The sequence below is a fragment of the Callorhinchus milii genome, unplaced genomic scaffold (genome assembly GCF_018977255.1).
Source record: "Callorhinchus milii isolate IMCB2004 unplaced genomic scaffold, IMCB_Cmil_1.0 Scaffold2, whole genome shotgun sequence".
Classification (NCBI taxonomy): Eukaryota; Metazoa; Chordata; class Chondrichthyes; order Chimaeriformes; family Callorhinchidae; genus Callorhinchus; species Callorhinchus milii.
Window position 1 is genome coordinate 3,155,959 of NW_024704743.1, and position 15,947 is coordinate 3,171,905.

Consider the following 15,947-nt stretch of genomic DNA (forward strand, 5'->3'; position numbering starts at 1 on the left):
CTGCGCGCGCAGCCTCGACTTCCGGACACCCCTCGCTGCGCGCGCAGCCGCTATCTTGCTTTGTGGGTGGGGCTGTGCAAGTGCAAGTTGTTTTTGTTGTTGAGAATTTTCGGCTGTCGCCCGGGCATAAAATCGGGCATTTGCCTTGCGGCTGTTTGTGGGCCCCCTCTTAATAATCCTCGCATTTGATATAATAATAATAATAATAATAATCCTCGCATTTGATATAGCGCTTTTCACGTCGGGAGAGGACGTCCCAAAGCGCTTCACAGAACACACTGTAGAGTGAATTGACTGTATGTTTGTGGGCGAACGCGGCAGCCAATTGCGCACAGCAATGTCCCACACACAAACAGGCGTGGGTTGAAAATGACCAATTTATTATCGTTTTGTTTTGGAGGGATTATTATAAGGACCCATTGCTTCGCTATCACTTTTTCACTTTTTCTCTTTGACCGAGCCTTCAGCTCCCCTCTCGACTCTCTTCCCCCTCCTCGCTCCCTCCCTTCTCTCCCCTCACCCTGACCATTTCCCCCCTGCTCGGGTCATGACCCAACTGTGCAGCGCCTTGGGACGTCCTCCTGACGTGAAAGGCGCTTTATAAATGGAATCTTGTTGTTGTTGTTGTGGTATCACCACTTCCTTGAATCAGAGATTGCTAAGCCACAAGACTTTGAGAGATTTACATTTCCTGATCCAAAAGCTGCACGTACATTAGCTTCTGCTCGATCAGTCAGTCTTTCTTTACCTTTCTAAGAAAGATGCCACCTTTGTATCTTCTTAAATTGTTAATACTATTCGTAAATGAAGCCTGTCTGTCTGGTAACTGTCAGGTGGAGATACAGAGCTCTGAGACGTTATCTTACACAAAGGGCGTTTCATATATATTGTAAGTCATGCATGTTACGCTTGTTAATCTCGAGGGAATAATAGTCCAGAATTAGACTGAGGTGGAGCAGTATTCCCATCAGTTACCGTCACAGATTTCCGAATTCTTAATTAAGAAATCTGTTCAGAAATACCGCAAAACTGACCTCAAAAATAGAATTGTAACTGCTACAAGTGTACACCGTGTAAACATTGATTAGCTGCTGAACTATATTAAAGCTTGTGGCAGGATATGGAGCATGATGCTTTGGGGGGGGGGGGGGGGAATGGGCAATCCCATCCCTTGTGTTTGTGCAGGACTTGGAAAACAGGCATTCATACTTTGTGTGAGTCTCTGTTTGGATCCATGCTCATCCAATCAATCTAGAATAAAATATAATAATCCTTGCATTTGATACAGCATGTTACCACATCCTTGAGACATCTCAAAGCCCTTCTCTGATTATACTCTTGCTGCGGCTCAGTGGCAAGAGCGCTCGTCCAGGCAAACCAAAGGACCCGGGTTCGTTTCCCGGACTGGGCAAGAAACGAGGGTTTCCTTCCGCCACGCACCTCGCTGGTCTTCCCTCGCTCCCCCCCGTACACAAAATACAACTAAATCAGAACTGCATCCCCTCCTCACCCGCACAAAACTCCATCACCCCCATCGCAGCGGTCCTCGCCGGGCTCCGCTGGTTCCAACAACAACAACAACAACAAGATTACATTTGTATCACGCCTTTCACGTCGGGAGTGCGTCACGAGGCGCTGGACAGTGCCTTTCAGACACCGAACAGTGTACAGAATTTTCCAATCACCGAATGGATCGGTTTCACGATACTCTCAGTCGTTTTCATATCATTTCATGCCCTCGCACCTCCCCACCTCTCCGATTTGCTTGCTCCTCTCTCCGCTGCCTCCGCTTGGCTGCCTCCACCCACCGCCTCTTCGTCCCTCAGCTCCTCTGCTCCACCATCGGCGGTTGCGCCTTCAGTCACTACGCCCCGAAACTTTGGAACTCTTTCCATCAATCCCTCCCTCTGCACTTTCAAATCACGCCTAAAGACTTTCCCTTTTGATCGTGATTACGGTCACCTCCCCCTTCCCTCTCCCCCGCCCCCCGGCTCGGGATCAGGCTCCGTCACTGTCAAGCGCTAACCCACGTGAAGGGCGCTATAATGTATAAATATATATATATATAAATGCAACTTGTTGTTTGTCTCGCAGTAAGTAGGAACCCGGTTGTCAATCCACCGATTGGTGGATCGCTTTTCTGGGGGTAATAATCCCTCCTGAAAAAAAGAAATAATAATAATTTGGTCGCTCAGTCCACGACTGTTTGTGGCACGTCGCTGCATGCAATTGGCTGCCGCATTTTCGCCCACAAAATACGACGACAACAACAGCAACGCGGATTTATACCGCGCCCTCCGCGCCGGACGGCGTCTCAGAGAGCGCTTCACAGTCACGGATCCCGGGGTCGAGCCGGGGGGTGGGGCGGGGGGTGGTGGGGGGGGGGTGGGGGAAGGTGACCAAAGGTGCGGTCGAAAATAATAATAATAATAATAATAATCCTTGCATTTGATATAGCGCTTTTCACGTCGGGAGAGGACGTCCCAAAGCGCTTCACAGAACACACTGTAAAGTGAATTGACTGTATATTTGTGGGCGAACGGAAAGAAAGGTCTTCAGCAGAGACCTGAAAATAGGAAGGGAGGGAGTGAGACGAAGGGAGTGAGGAAGGCAGTTCCAGAGCCTCGGGGCATAGTGGCTGAAGGCGCGGCCGCCGAGGGTGGAGCGGAGGGCTCGGGGGACCAGGAGGAGGCCAGACCCCGGGGGGTCACTGCACTTTACAGTCTGTCCCGTGAAGTGCTTTGAGAAGCCGCGAAGACGGGATAAGGCGTTGTATCAAATCATCATTGTTATTATTTCAGTGTCATCCCGACCAAGGACTACAACCCCCAGAATGCTTGTCGCGCGCGCATGCTCCCTGCCTCGGGGCGAGAGGCGGGATGCGGACGATGCATTCCGACCCAATCCGGAGAGGAGCGCCAATGATCGACATCGTTCTAAACCAATGAAAAGCGGATCCCGCCTCCCACAGGCCACCCCCCCCCCCCGCCAGTTGATTGACGTGAGTCCTGAGCAATCGGAACGAGACCCTGGTGGGTTGACGTTGGATGGAACCAATCGAAATTCGAGACTGTGGCCACGCCCGGCGTTCTGTGGACCAATCAGAGTGGGAGGCGGGTCGCTCGCAGCCGCAGCCGCCGTTCGGGACGCGCGGGGCTTCAGTTGTCGCTCGTCTCTGACGGTGAAGTAAGTGACGGGCGGCGTCCATGAGCGGGAGGAGAGGCCGGAGATCGAGTGCCGGTCATCATGGAGCCGCCGCCGCCGCTCTCCGTGATGGCAAAGCGGCCACAGGTATGGCTCCTTAAAGGGGAGGTTCAGGGGTGTTAAAGGGAAAGTCGTTCAGAGATTTAAAGGGGAGGTTCGGGGGTTTAAAGGGGAGGTTCGGGGTTTAAAGGGGAGGTTCGGGGTTTAAAGGAGGAGGTTCGGGGTTTAAAGGGGAGGTTCGGGGTTTAAAGGGGAGGTTCTGGGTTTAAAGGGGAGGTTCGGGGGTTTAAAGGGGGAGGTTCGGGGTTTAAGGGGGAGGTTCGGGGTTTAAAGGGGAGGTTCGGGGTCTAAAGGGGAGGTTCGGGGTTTAAAGGGGAGGTTCGGGGTTTAAAGGGGAGGTTCGGGGGTTTTAAAGGGGGAGGTTCGGGGTTTAAAGGGGAGGTTCTGGGTTTAAAGGGGAGGTTCGGGGGTTTAAAGGGGAGGTTCGGGGGTTTAAAGGGGAGGTTCGGGGTTTAAAGGGGAGGTTCGGGGTTTAAAGGGGAGGTTCGGGGTTTAAAGGGGAGGTTCGGGTTTAAAGGGGAGGTTCGGGGGTTTAAAGGGGGAGGTTCGGGGTTTAAAGGGGAGGTTCGGGGGTTTAAAGGGGAGGTTCGGGGGTTTAAAGAAGGAGGTTTGGGGGTTTAAAAGCGGAGGCTCAGTTATCTAAGCTGTGAACATGCTGCGGTGGTGCCTTTACACACTTAATAATAATAATAATAATAATAATTATTGCATTTGATGTAGCGGTTTTATCACATTTTGCTGACGTCCCGAAGCGCTTACGCAGAATTACATGGAAGATACAGCACAGAAACAGGCCATTCGGCCCAACTGGTCTACGCTCCACGTGAGCCTCCTCCTGCCCTCCCTCAACTAAACCTACCAGCACAACCTTCTATTCCTGTCTTCCTCTTGTGGTAGTCATACTAATTAATAAGAGTAATAATAATCCTTGCATTTGGTATAGCGCTTTTCACGTCTTCCAGAGGTACCTATTTCGCTTCCCCTTAAATGCATCTATGCCATTCGCCTCAACTACCCCTTGTGGCAGCAAGTTCCGCATTCCCACCACTCTCCGGGTAAATAAGTTTCTTCTGACTTCCCTATTTGATTTATTGCTATTTAATATATATATACACACACACATATATATATATATATTAATGGCCTCTGGTTTTGGTCTCCCCCACAAGTGGAAACATCTTCTCCATGTCTACCCCTATCAAAACCTTTCATCATTTCAGAGACCTCTATCAGGTCACCAACTCACTGCTGTCCGCGACTGGCGGCCGCGTTTCACCCACAAAATACACAGTCACCTCACTTTACAGTATCTCCTGCGAAGCGCTTTGAGACATCTCAATTGACGGGATAATGCAAGGATTACTATTACTTAATTTAAATTCTTTCATCGCAGCCGACTGCAGTTGTGGTTCTTCTCCACCGATGGGGGGCACTCCGCTATTTGTTTTGCTCACATTAATAATCATTGCACTTATTCCCCCCAAGGTGAAGGGCGCGCCATAAATGTAATTTTGTTGTTGTTCTGCTTTTGTTGTAATTTCCCACCCCCCCCCCTTTTTGCACTATTAACATCTCTTTTCCCCTGGTTTGTTGCAATTGCCCCCATTGTTTTGCATCATTAACACCTCTTTCACCCATCATCCCCTGTTTACCCCATGTTCTCCGTCCCTTGCCTCCCCTGTTGTGGACCCGAGACGTTGATTCACTTTCCTTTTTCCATAGGTGCTGCCTGACCTGCTGAGTGTTCCCAGCGACTTCTGCTACTCCACTTATTCATAGATTGGCTGCCGCTTTTCACTCACAAAATATACTTTACAGTATGTACTGTGAAGCGCTTTGAGACATCTCGATGATGTGATAAGGCACTATATCAAATGCACGGATTATTATAATTATTATAAAGTCCCGATGTAAAGTTTGAATCCACAACCTCTTACCTAGAGCTAGAATATCCTCTCTGTTCGAAATGCAGTACAGAGTATTTACTTGTATTCACTGTGTTTCTATCTCAGTGGATCCTGGGGCCAGAAAGCGCCTGAAGCTGCTGGAAATCCATCGGGCCCTGAACGCTGACCCTGTGGACGTGGAGGCCTTGCGGAGGGCGGCAGTCAGTGAGGGGGGGTTGCTGACCAACGAGATCCGCAGGAAGGTCTGGCCCAAGCTGCTAAATGTCAATGTTTACAATCTACCTCCCAAACCAGGTAACATGTGTGTGCGTGTGTGTGCATGTGTCAATGTGTGCATGCAGGCTGTTCCTGTGTGTGTGTGTGTCAGTGTGTGCATGCACGCTGTCCCAGTGTGTGTGTGTGTCAATGTCTATGTGTGCGTTAGTGTGTGCATGCAGGTTGTATGTGTGGGGGTCAGGAGGAGGAAATTGGTGGGTGTGTATGCCTGTGTCTATGTGTGCTTCCAGGGAAGCACGTGCATCGATCTGTATGTGTACGGTATGTGTGTTTGTGAGGGGCACGTTTGTGTGTGAGCGGTGCGTGTAGGTGCGATGGAGGGCTATGTTGGTGAAAGGGCGGTGCGTGTGTGAGGGAGGTGTTTGTGAGGTTATGTGTGTGTAAGGGGTGTGCGCGCGTGCGAGGTGGTATGTGAAGTGTGTACGTGAGGTTGTGTGCGTGTGTATACGTGTGAGGGAGATGTGTGTATGTGTGTGGGAGATGTGTGTGTAAGGGAGCTTGAATTTTATAGCAGCTTAATATCAAATGTCTCGAAGCGCTTCAGATTATTATGTCAATAATAATCCCTCCAAAACAAAACAATAATAAGTTGGTCATTTTCAATCGACGACTGTTTGTGGGACATTGCTGTGCGCAATTGGCCGCCGCGTTTCGCCCACAAATATACAGTCAAATCACTTTACAGACTATTCTTTGAAGCGCTTTGAGACGTCGCGACGACGTGAAAAGCACTATATCAAATGCAAGGATTACTATATATTATAAGTGTAGTGATTGTTTTTACGGGCAAATAAGTCAGTCATTTTGGGGCAAAACAACACCCTTGAAACATAAGTGGCCAATCAATAGGGGAATGTTGGCCAGGACACCGGGAGAGAGAAACTCGCTTCTCTTTTCCAATAGTGCCACGGGATCTTTAACATCCACTGGAGAAGGCACAGACGGGAGCTCAGTTTAGTGGTTAATGTTTCATCTGAAGGACGGCGCCTTTGACAATAAAGTGCTCCCCCCAGTACTTGGCTGCGGTGTCAACCTGGACTGTGAGCTCAAAGTCCGCTTGTGGGACTTGAAACCTTCTGACAACAAACAATAGATTACATTTACACAGAGCCTTTCACGGTGGGAGGACGTCCCAAGGGGCTGGACAGTCAGGGATTTGGACCCGAGGGTAGAGGTAGGAGGGTGGCCGAAGGCGCGATCGAAGAGGAGGGTCTTGAGATGGGCCTTGAAGGAGGCAAAGGAGGGGGCGAGGCAAAGAGACTGTGGGATAGAGTTCCAAAGGGTGGGGGCAGAAAGGCTGAAGGTTCGATTGCCGATGGTGGGGCGGGCTGGATGGGGGACGTGGAGCAGGCCGGAGCCTGCTGAGCGGAGGGAGTGGACAGGTTGATATGGGGTGAGCAGGTCATAGAGGTAGGGAGGAGCAAGGCCGTGGATGGCTTTGAAGACGAGGACGAGAATTTTGAACTCTATCCTCTAACCCAAAGGAAAAAAGCAACAGACTTTCTCTTGTGTAATGGTGTTGGTGTAGGGTATGAGAGCAGAGAAGGTTGTTAGAGGAGTTAGAGGAGCCTGTGATGTGACCACTCATTTCTACAGGTAAAGCTGTAAGAACAAACCACAAGGACTACAACCAGGTGCTGATGGACGTGAAGAGGTCACTGAGCAGGTTCCCACAAGGTGAGCGTCAGACAGAAAGTTAAGGAAGTTAATGAGTAGCATCCTCGCACGTGTTACAGCACCTTGTCGCATTACCGAAAGGGTTTCATACGCAAACCACAACAACTGTGGGGTCCCCGAGTCTTGGCCAACTCTTGCCAACCCGCGCCTAATACTTTTTCGGAATTAGGTAAGCGGGATGCGTCCCACCAGGGAGAGAGAGAGCGCATTCCAGTCCAACAATCTGTCTCTGGGATTTCCATGTGTAGGTGGGATGCGTGGAATTCTCAGTTTGGTTTGGAGACTCTTAAGCAAAAAAAAAAAAAAAAAAAATTTAATGGCAAATTTTATCTGGGGGATCGTTGGCCAGGACACCCGGAGAGAGAAACTTCCTGCCCTTTCTGAAGAGCGCCGCGGGATCTTTAACGTCCACGGAATAGGCAACAGGATCTCGGTTTAACAACTCGTATAAATGATTGACTGAATGACCCAACATTTTTGGAGGCGAGTGGGGTGGGTAGGTGCAGCTATGTGTACCTTTCTGGCTCTCTATGTTGCCGTCTACTGGAACACGTGCAGCACTGCTGGGTCCAACAGCTGTTATTTCTGCCAATGAATCTGCAGGAATACTGCACACAGGTCTGGCCAGAGGTAAAGGAAAGCTGGGTTGGTATTTACTTTGGGCCGGGTGGATGGGGTGAGATGAGTTGATCTCCGGCAGGTGTCAAGTAAAAGAGGCCGCAGACATGGAAAAAAAAATCCTGCTCATGTGTTATCCTGGGGACCTGGATCGTTGCAGGAATTCGGGCCATCGAATCATAGAAAGTCCATCGCAGACAGAGGCCATTCAACGCCGGAGCGCTGTGCTCTCTCTCCCCGTCGTGTCAGTGCTGGCTGGCTAAATGGCTGTGTTGTGTTATGTTGGGGACAGGCATGCGAGTGGATCAGCGGGTGGCACTGCAGCAGCAGCTAATTGACGTGATCCTGTACGTCTTGAAGGGGAACCCACAACTGCACTATTACCAGGGCTACCACGACATCGCCGTCACCTTCCTGCTGGTGATGGGGCCACGCATGGCTGCGGCTCTCCTGCAGATCCTCTCCACCCATCATCTCAGGTCAGTAAGTCATTCGCACTCTTCCCTCCCCCACCCCTCTAATCTCAGGCCAGTCACCTGGCTCTTGCTGCACCCCCCTTCCCCCCATTTCAGGTCACTTGACCCCCAACAAGGATTATTATTATAATAACAGTGATGACGTCCCCTCCACTTTCTTTCCACAGGGACTTCATGGACAACACAATGGAGAACACCAAACATATCCTCAACTACCTGATGGCCATCTTGGAGCAAGTGAAGCCAGAGCTTCACGAGTTTATCCAGAGGTGAATTTCCACGTCCCGTGCCCAGCGAGTGGCCAGAGCACCAGCGCAGACACACTCCTGTAACACGTGAGACAGGCTGCCAGTCTGCTCTCTGACCTTTGCCATGGCACTTTGTACAGCCGTTAGGAAATGTCTATTATAATAATAATAATCCTAGCATTTGATATAGCGCCTTATCAACTCTTCGAGACATCTCAAAGCGCTTCACAGAATATACTGTAAAGTGAATTGACTGTTATTTTGTGGGTGAAACACACACAGCAGCATCCCACAAACAGTCATGCATTGAGTAACCATTTTTTTTTTAAGAATTCTTACCCCTGGAAAGCAATCTGCCGATTGATTAACAATCCGGCTCCTACTTACTGCTGGGTAACCAGAGGCGCGTGGAGTAAAGAAACTTTACGAAGGTTTCGCCCCACCCGGGAATCCAGGTCCTTTTCCGGGGGTAATAATCCTTTTTAAAAAAAATAAATAAATAAAATTTAAAAATAATAATCATTTGGTCACTCCATCCGCGACACTGCAATTGGCTGCCGCATTTCTCCCACAAAATACACAGACAGTTCACTTTACAGTGTATTCTGTGAAGCGCTTTGAGACGTCTCGAAGACACGATAGGGCGCTATGTAAAATGCAAGGATTACTATTATTACCTCTTTGACCGTGGTTTCGGTTAGGAGCTTTCCCCTCCCTACCTTGCTCAGTAACCTGGCCTGAAAGTGCCGAATATACGTTCAAGTTGTTGTTATCCCACCCAGCAGTGCCTCTGGCTGTCTGCAGTGTGTACGAGTGTGTGTTTGTGTGTGTGTGTGTTGCAGGGCTGAGGTGGGCACCATCTTTGCACTGAGCTGGCTGATCACCTGGTATGGACATGTCCTCTCTGAGTTCTGCCACACAGTCCGGCTGTACGACTTCTTCCTGGCGAGTCACCCCCTCATGGCCATCTACTTCGCTGCAGTGGTAGGTGGTTGTTTCAGCCTTCCTCCTCCCACTCCACCTCTCCCCCTCCATTCCTCCCCGTGGGGAAAAGTCAGCCCCTTGTCAGCGCGGGGTCGGTGAGTAACCTGTCTAGCGCACGCATACGATTTCCATTCGAGGTCACTCACTTTGTGTAGAATCAGAGAATATTACAGCACAGAAGGAGGCCATTCGGCCCATCGTGCCTGAGCCGGCTCTTTGGAAGAGCTGCCCAATTAGTCCCACTCCCCCGCTCTTCCCCCATATCCTTGCAAATTTTTCCTTTTCAACTACCTATCTAATTCCCCTTTGAAAGTTGTTATCGAATCTGTTTTCACTGCCCTTTCAATGTAGTGCATTCCAGACCGTAACAACTCTCTCTCTCTGTTAAGAAAAATTCTCACCGTTCCCCCCTCTGGTTCTTTTGCCAATTGTCCTGAATAATAACAATAATAATAATCCTTACATTTGATACAGCGTCTTTTCACGTCATTGACACGCATCAAAGCACTTGACTGGATATACTACAAAGTGTATATTTTGTGGGTGAAACACGGCAGCCAATTGCGCACAGCAGTGTCCCACAGGCAGTCGTGGATCGAATGTTTTTTTGGAGGGATTATTATTATCCCCGGAAAAGTGGTCCACCAGTTGACTTAACAATCGGGTTCCAACTGCTAGATAACCAGAAGAATGTGTGAGTAAGGAAACTCACCTAAGCTTTGCCCTGCCGGGAATCAAACCCGGGAATCCTCTTGCCTTGCGAAGCGAGCGCGCTAACTACTACACTGCGGGACTGGGGTGATGATGGTGCAGAGTTTGGTGTGGCTGAGGATACGGCTGGTGGAGGTTGAATTGGTTAGACTGTGTGATTGGTAGCGCTGGGCAGACCAGCGAGGAACACGTCGGAGAAATTGAGGTGGGAGATGGCGAAACCGTTGAATGATAGTTTGAGTAGAGTTCAGTATCCTCGTTCACACCTTCAAGGCCCTCCACTCCATACCTCTGTCACCTGCTAACTCCATATCAACCTGTCTGCTCCCTCCTCCACTCAGCAAGCTCTGACCTGCTCCACATCTCCCGCCCTACCATCGACGGTCGGGCCTTCGGACCCTCTACCCCCACCCTCTGGAACTCCATCCCACAGTCCCTTCACCTCATTCATTCCCTTGCCTCCTTCATGGCCCGTCTCAAGACCCTTCTCTCCGACCCACCCTCCTACTCCTCCTGCCCTACGCCCCTCCTGATCCCAACACTCCCCACCAGTTCAGGTCCAAGTCCTTGACTGTCCAACGCCTTGGGACATCCTCCTGACTTGAAAGCCGCTGTGTAAATGTAATGTGTTGTTGTTGGGTGTGAGGTACGTGCGTGTGACCGGTGCCGTACCTGACCTGTGGCAGAGTGGGTTGCTCTGTGGGGGAGAGCTGACAGGCGGGTGTGTCTGTGTTTCAGGTTGTTCTGCACAGGGAAGAGGCTGTCCTGAGGTGTGACTGTGACATGCCCAGTGTCCACCAGCTGCTGTCCCAGATCCCACAGGACCTGCCGTACCAAGCCCTGATACTGAGAGCAGAAGAGCTGTTTTCGCGCTATCCGCCCTCTCAGCTCGCCAAGCTACCCGCCCTGCAGCACCACAAGAGGCAAGCTCATACTCTAATAATATCATCATCCTCTCACTTGTTTTCAAATCCATCCCTTCGTGCCCTCGCACCTCCCTACCTCTCCGACCTGCTTACTCCCCGCTCCACCACCCGCTGCTCTGTCGGCTTTCTCCGGCCTCCTGCTTGTCCCTCGTCCCCTCCGCTCCACCATCGGTGGCCCTGCCTTCAGCCACTACGCCCCGAAGCTCTGGAACTCGCTCCCTCAATCCATCCGCCTTGCCTCCTGCCTCGCCACCTTCAAATCCCGCCTAAAGCCCTTCCTTTTTAATCGTACTTAGGGTCACCTCTCCCCCTCCTCCCTCTCCCCTGGCTTGTTGTCAGACTCCGCCGCTGTCAAGAGCTTCGGGATGCTACCCTGCGTGAAGGGCACTATATAGATAGTGGAGTCCGGTAGCTTAGCGCCTTGGGACGTCCTCCCGACGTGAAAGGCGCTCTATAAATGAAATCTTGTTGTTGTTGTAGTGGTTAGAGCGCTCGTCTCACAAGCGAGAGTATTTGGGTTCGATTCCCGGGCGGGGTGAAACGTTGGGCAAGTTTCCTTACGCCACACGCTTTAGTCGATTGGCGGATTGCTATTCCGGGGGTAATAATCCCATGTTTTAAAAAAAAAGAGTTAAATAAGTAATAATAATTTGGTCACTCAATCCACGACTGTTTCTGGGACTCTGTTGTGTGCGATTGGCTGCCGCATTTCGCCCACAAAAGATAGTCAATTCACTTTACACTATATTCTCTGAAGCGCTTTGAGACGTCTCGAAGATGTGTGTGTGTGTGAGTGTGAGAGTGTGTAAGAGGCAGGGTGGTTCTGTGACATGTTTTTCCCTCCACCCACAGTATCGCCGTCAGCAGTTTCCAGGGTTTCCAGCTGTCCAGGTGCCTGCAGCGGCCGGACCGGGTGCTACGTAGCGAGCAGTGGGAGAGCGCGGGTGCCCAGTGCCAGCCCACATCCTCGCCTGGCGCCAGCCAGCTGGTCCGGATGGCAGTGTGGGCACTGACTGCCACACTGGGCGCCGCTGCTATTGCCGTTGTCAATACCGCGGTGGAGTGGAGCCCGGAGTTCGTTCTGCAGCTATTTTCATGAAGCTTCTCCCCAACGTGTGCCCACCACAAACCATCACAGCTTACCATTGATATCGCTGAATGGCCAAGCTTCCCCGCTGCTCGTCCAGCTCGGACCACCCTCCCCATTAGGGCTTTGGCTGCAGGTTTAACAGGAACTGAGTGGGCGGATTCCCTGTCCCCAGCGACGACTCTGCCCTTCCAGGTCCTGCCGATGAGCCGGGCCGGGCTGTGCTGTTGTCAGCAGTGAGTGCTCTGGAATACTGCGGACCCTCCTGGCTCAGGAACCGGACTAGAGACCGTCACAGAGGGCGGGGGCCCGATTCTGATCTGTCGTGGCCATACGGGTCACTTTGGAGCGAGTTGAGGACCTGGGTCTGATTCCCGGGCAGGGCTAGTTTCTTTACTGGACACGGCTCTGTTTACCTCGCAGTAAGTAGGAACCCTATTTCCGGGGGTAACGATCCCTTCAAGAATCATAATGATTTGATCGCTCGGTGTTTGTGGGGACGCTGCTGTGCGCAATTGGCCGCCGCATTTCACCCACAAAACACACAGTCAATTCGCTGTGTAGTATATTCTGTGAAGCGCTTCGAGACATCTCGAAGGCGCAATAAGGCGTTGTATCAACTGCAAGGATTATTATTATTATCCACAACATGTGTACAGCTGCCTTCACGCGAGATAGTTGTCTGCAATTGCGATACGTACTTTGACAGGATGAATGTCAGGCACCGTGTAACCATCACTGTCCAGTCTTATCAGAAATACAAGTGCCCCATGTGGGGGTGGGGGTGAGGGGTTGTTGAGGTGTGTGTATGGCGGGGGGGGCAGTGGGGGCGCTGGCTGCCGCCTGTGATAAAACTGGTCCCGTTGCATTCCGTGGGCGATGTCAATGCTTTAATTATGTATCAGGCGTCTTGTTATCATAAAAATATTTTTCAATTTCACGTGTCCTTTATTCTTTATTATCAGCTTTCGGGCTGATCAGCGATCCCAGATATATTGCAGACTCCCCACCCCCCCCACCCCCGCATACGCACATACACACATACATTCACACAGCACTGCCCCCCTCCACACACACACAGACAGACAGACAGAGTGGAGTCCTGTAGCGTAGTGGTTAGAGCACTCGTCTCGCCAGCGAGATGACCCGGGTTCAATTCCTTGGCAGGGCAAACGTTGGGCAAGTTTCCTTACTCCACACGCCTCTGTTTACCGAGAGGAAGTAGGAACCCGGTTGTTAGTTGATCGGCGGATCACTTTCCGGGGGTAATAATACCTTCAAAAAAAGATTTGGTCACTCGATCCATGACTGTCTGTGGGACACTGCTGTACCGCATTTCAGCCGCAAAATACAGAGTCGCTGCACGTTGTAGTGCATCCTGTGAAGCACTTTGCAAGGTCCCGAAGACCTGACGAGCCGCTATATCAAATGCAAGGATTATTATTATCATTATTATTATTATCAATCAGCGCTGTGAGACCAGTGTTACGATGAGAGCTGCCATCCCTCGTCTCTCTGCCAGCTAATTAGTGCCGGCGCACACGGCGCAGGTCGAACATATGTCGCAGCCTGAGGCGTGCAGCGCTGCTGGGTGTGAAGCCAACTTCAGCAGTAATGAGAGGTTTCATCTGCGGAGCGTGGGGCTGGCAGATGAGGTGCGGGGCTCTGCGGCCGGCTGGAGGCAAGAGAGCTGCCGGCCGCGCTGCAGACAGCGGCTCCCGCTCTGCTCCTAGAAGCGAAACGTAAATTCTCTCAGGCGGAATAATTGGCCGCCTCATCTGGTGCAATTAGCTTCTCCAGGTTGGTTGGTTGGTTTGCGAATTTAGTCTGAGGGAGACTGTGCGCGTCTGTGTGTGCGCGCGCGCGTGTGCGTGCGACACTGTGTGTGAGAGACTGTGCGCGGGGGGAAGGGAGGGGGCGGGGAGGGAAATGCAGGATGTTCGTGCGTGCAGACGGGGATGAGAAACGCGTCAGCAAATTTATTTTGAGAGTTTCTTTGCTGAGAGGTTGCGGAGAGGACACGGGGTGGGGGAGAGAGAGAGAGAGAGAGAGAAAGCGAGAGACACGCGCGGGTGATGGAGACGAGAAGGGGATCAGAGTGCTGCGCAGGAAACTGCCGTCGAGTGTAGTGACTGAATTTGCCTAGCCCCGCGCTCAGCTGGGAAGCGAGCGACCCAATCGTTATTTGGCGACCAAATCATTATTATTTTGGTCAATGTGCATGAGTACAATTTAATACGATTGTAAACTGTGCCGTGTTGCGTTGCAGAGGCCACATCCCCTTCAATTACAGCCCAAGGTTAGTGAAGGGGACACTCTGTGTCCTTGAGGCTTACATCACAAACTGCGTGGGCTGGGGAGGGGGGAGTGGGGGGAGGGAAGTCCCGGGGGGGGGGGGGGGGGAGGGGGAGGGGGGAGAGGAGCCCACGTGCTGTCGTGGTGAGTGTAAGGACACGGAAAGGTGAGACGGAACAGATAACAGACCCTGAGCCGGGCAGTGAAGGCATTCGCAGCCTTCCCTCCTCTCCCTTCCTGAGAACCGACTACACGAGGGAGAGATTTGGGGGGGCAGAGCGTTCGCTTTGCCCAACCAGGTGTCCGACACACACGGAAACCCGTCACCGTTGCTGAAGAGTCTCCAAACCGAGCTGCTAATTCCATGCATCCCACTGAGGCGTGGAAATCCCAGAGATAGATTGCTGGAATGGAATGCGCTCTCTCCCTGGAGGGACGCATCCCGCTTACCTAATTCCGCTCAGGATTAGGCGCAGGTTGGCAAGAGCCAAGGCTTGGGGAAGCCAGAGCGTGCTTTGGGGTAACTGCTAAGACCACACGGTTTGCCATTGAGAGTACGGCTTTCCTGCTGCTTGTCCATCAAAGACCACCCTACCCTTTAAGCCTTTGGCTTTCAGGGTTAACAGGAGCTGAGTGGGATGATTCCCTGACACGACTGGTAGCACCTTATCACGTCTTCGAGACGTCCCAAAGCACTTCACGGAATAGACTGTAAAGTGAATTGACTGAATGTTTTGTGGGCGACGCGCGGCAGCCAATTGTGCACAGCGGCGTCCCCACAAACTCTCGCGGGTTGAGTGACCAATTTATTCTTATTTATTTATCTTGTCTTTTTTTTTTTCCCCACAGAGGTTATTACCCCCCGGAAAAGCGATCGGCCACTCGACTAACGACTGGGTTCCTGCTCACTGCTCGCGAAACACGGGCGGGTGGAGTAAGGAAACTCGCCTCACGTTTCCCCCGGCCCAGGCATCGAAGCCACAGATCCTCTCGCTTAATAAAAAAAGGAACGTTAATCAGCGTTGTACATTAATAATCCCGGTGCGCGTGTGTGTGTGTGCGTGCGTGCGCGTGTGTGCGTGTGCGTGCGTGCCGTCGTGACGTGTTCCCCTGTCTGTTTAAAAAGCAAACCTAGCCTCGCTTACCGCCCCCCCCCCCCCACCCCCCACACACCCACCCCACCCCTCTTGGAACGTGTTGACGTGAACAGCTCTGTACTGCAGTGAAGCTGTCCTTCCGCAGGGAGGAGGGAATCGATTGTTTAGTGGGAAAAAGTGCTGAAACAGCAAAGCTTCAGGGAGCGCACGTTGTCTCTGAGTCATTCGACTCTCTCTCTCTCTCGCTCGCTTTCCTCTCTCTCCCTCTTTCTCTCTCGCACACTTGCTCTCGCGCTCTCTCTCTCGCTCCCCTCGGATCAGCAGCCTGAACCAACCCGGAGAGAGAGAGAGAGAGAGACAAGAGAGGGCAATGCACAGGTT

At 51.6% G+C, this 15,947-nt stretch overlaps 1 protein-coding gene across 1 annotated transcript; it reads left to right on the plus strand.

Annotated features, from left to right (window-relative positions):
- The first annotated feature begins 3,112 nt into the window (after positions 1 to 3,112).
- On the plus strand, positions 3,113 to 12,270 carry LOC121848111 (TBC1 domain family member 20-like). Its single transcript, XM_042332037.1, has 8 exons — positions 3,113 to 3,291; positions 5,277 to 5,465; positions 7,044 to 7,124; positions 8,035 to 8,221; positions 8,386 to 8,487; positions 9,309 to 9,450; positions 10,900 to 11,084; positions 11,940 to 12,270. The coding sequence occupies exons 1-8, from the start codon at positions 3,207 to 3,209 to the stop codon at positions 12,184 to 12,186; spliced, it is 1,218 nt and encodes a 405-aa protein (XP_042187971.1). The 5' UTR covers positions 3,113 to 3,206; the 3' UTR covers positions 12,187 to 12,270.
- The last annotated feature ends 3,677 nt before the right edge of the window (positions 12,271 to 15,947 follow it).